This window comes from Sinocyclocheilus anshuiensis, unplaced genomic scaffold (genome assembly GCF_001515605.1).
Source record: "Sinocyclocheilus anshuiensis isolate Anshui unplaced genomic scaffold, SAMN03320099.WGS_v1.1 scaffold319, whole genome shotgun sequence".
NCBI lineage: Eukaryota > Metazoa > Chordata > Actinopteri > Cypriniformes > Cyprinidae > Sinocyclocheilus > Sinocyclocheilus anshuiensis.
This window is the reverse complement of record NW_015552566.1, coordinates 1,522,712-1,523,287: the sequence shown is the minus strand read 5'-3', so window position 1 is coordinate 1,523,287 and position 576 is coordinate 1,522,712. Positions and strand designations below refer to the sequence as shown.

The 576-nt window shown below is 39.1% G+C and overlaps 1 protein-coding gene across 2 annotated transcripts in view; it reads right to left on the bottom strand.

Annotated features, from left to right (window-relative positions):
* Positions 1-576, bottom strand: part of vps53 (VPS53 subunit of GARP complex) — a 26,065-nt gene that overhangs the window by 1,764 nt on the left and 23,725 nt on the right. For both annotated transcript variants that reach the window (XM_016455627.1, XM_016455628.1), the window contains exon 21: positions 105-209. In XM_016455627.1, coding sequence (XP_016311113.1) covers positions 105-209 — 105 coding nt within the window. The remainder of the gene's footprint in view (positions 1-104; positions 210-576) is intronic.

The window sequence follows — 576 nt, the reverse complement described above, 5'->3', positions numbered from 1 at the left end:
AAAACTTAAATAGATACATGTATGTGTGTGTATTTATATATACATATGGTGTGATCTCATGAAATAGAAGGACGATGTCCCTGATGCAAATAAAACAGACCCACCTTCATATCTAGAATCTTCTGGAACGTCTCAGGATTGCTATCAGCAAGGAGCTTGATGTAGTTGTCCACAAAGACCACGGATGGCTCGTGAGGGGCCATGACCACCTGAGAGGTGAGGAGAAACAAGTCAGCTAAACTCCAGCTGGGTTCTCCAAACTCTCAAATATGAAACATTACCACATGAGACCCACCGCTCTGGGAACAGGAGACAACAAAATACAGTGATCTGATAGATAAAACACTAAACAAAGAGTGTCTATTTTTAACAGCGTAATTATTCTATGCTTAAATGAAGCTGAATTAGCCTCACTGGTAATTTTTTGTAGGGTATAATGAGAGTCTCAATTGAGCAGTAAAAAGAGGTTAAATGGGGTACAGGCCTGCATTGTGAAACTGTTTCTTTTCCCTTGAAGGGTGGGAGGGAAAAAAAATGTTTAACTGTATATCTTGCAACTATTTAGATTTGTAAGTG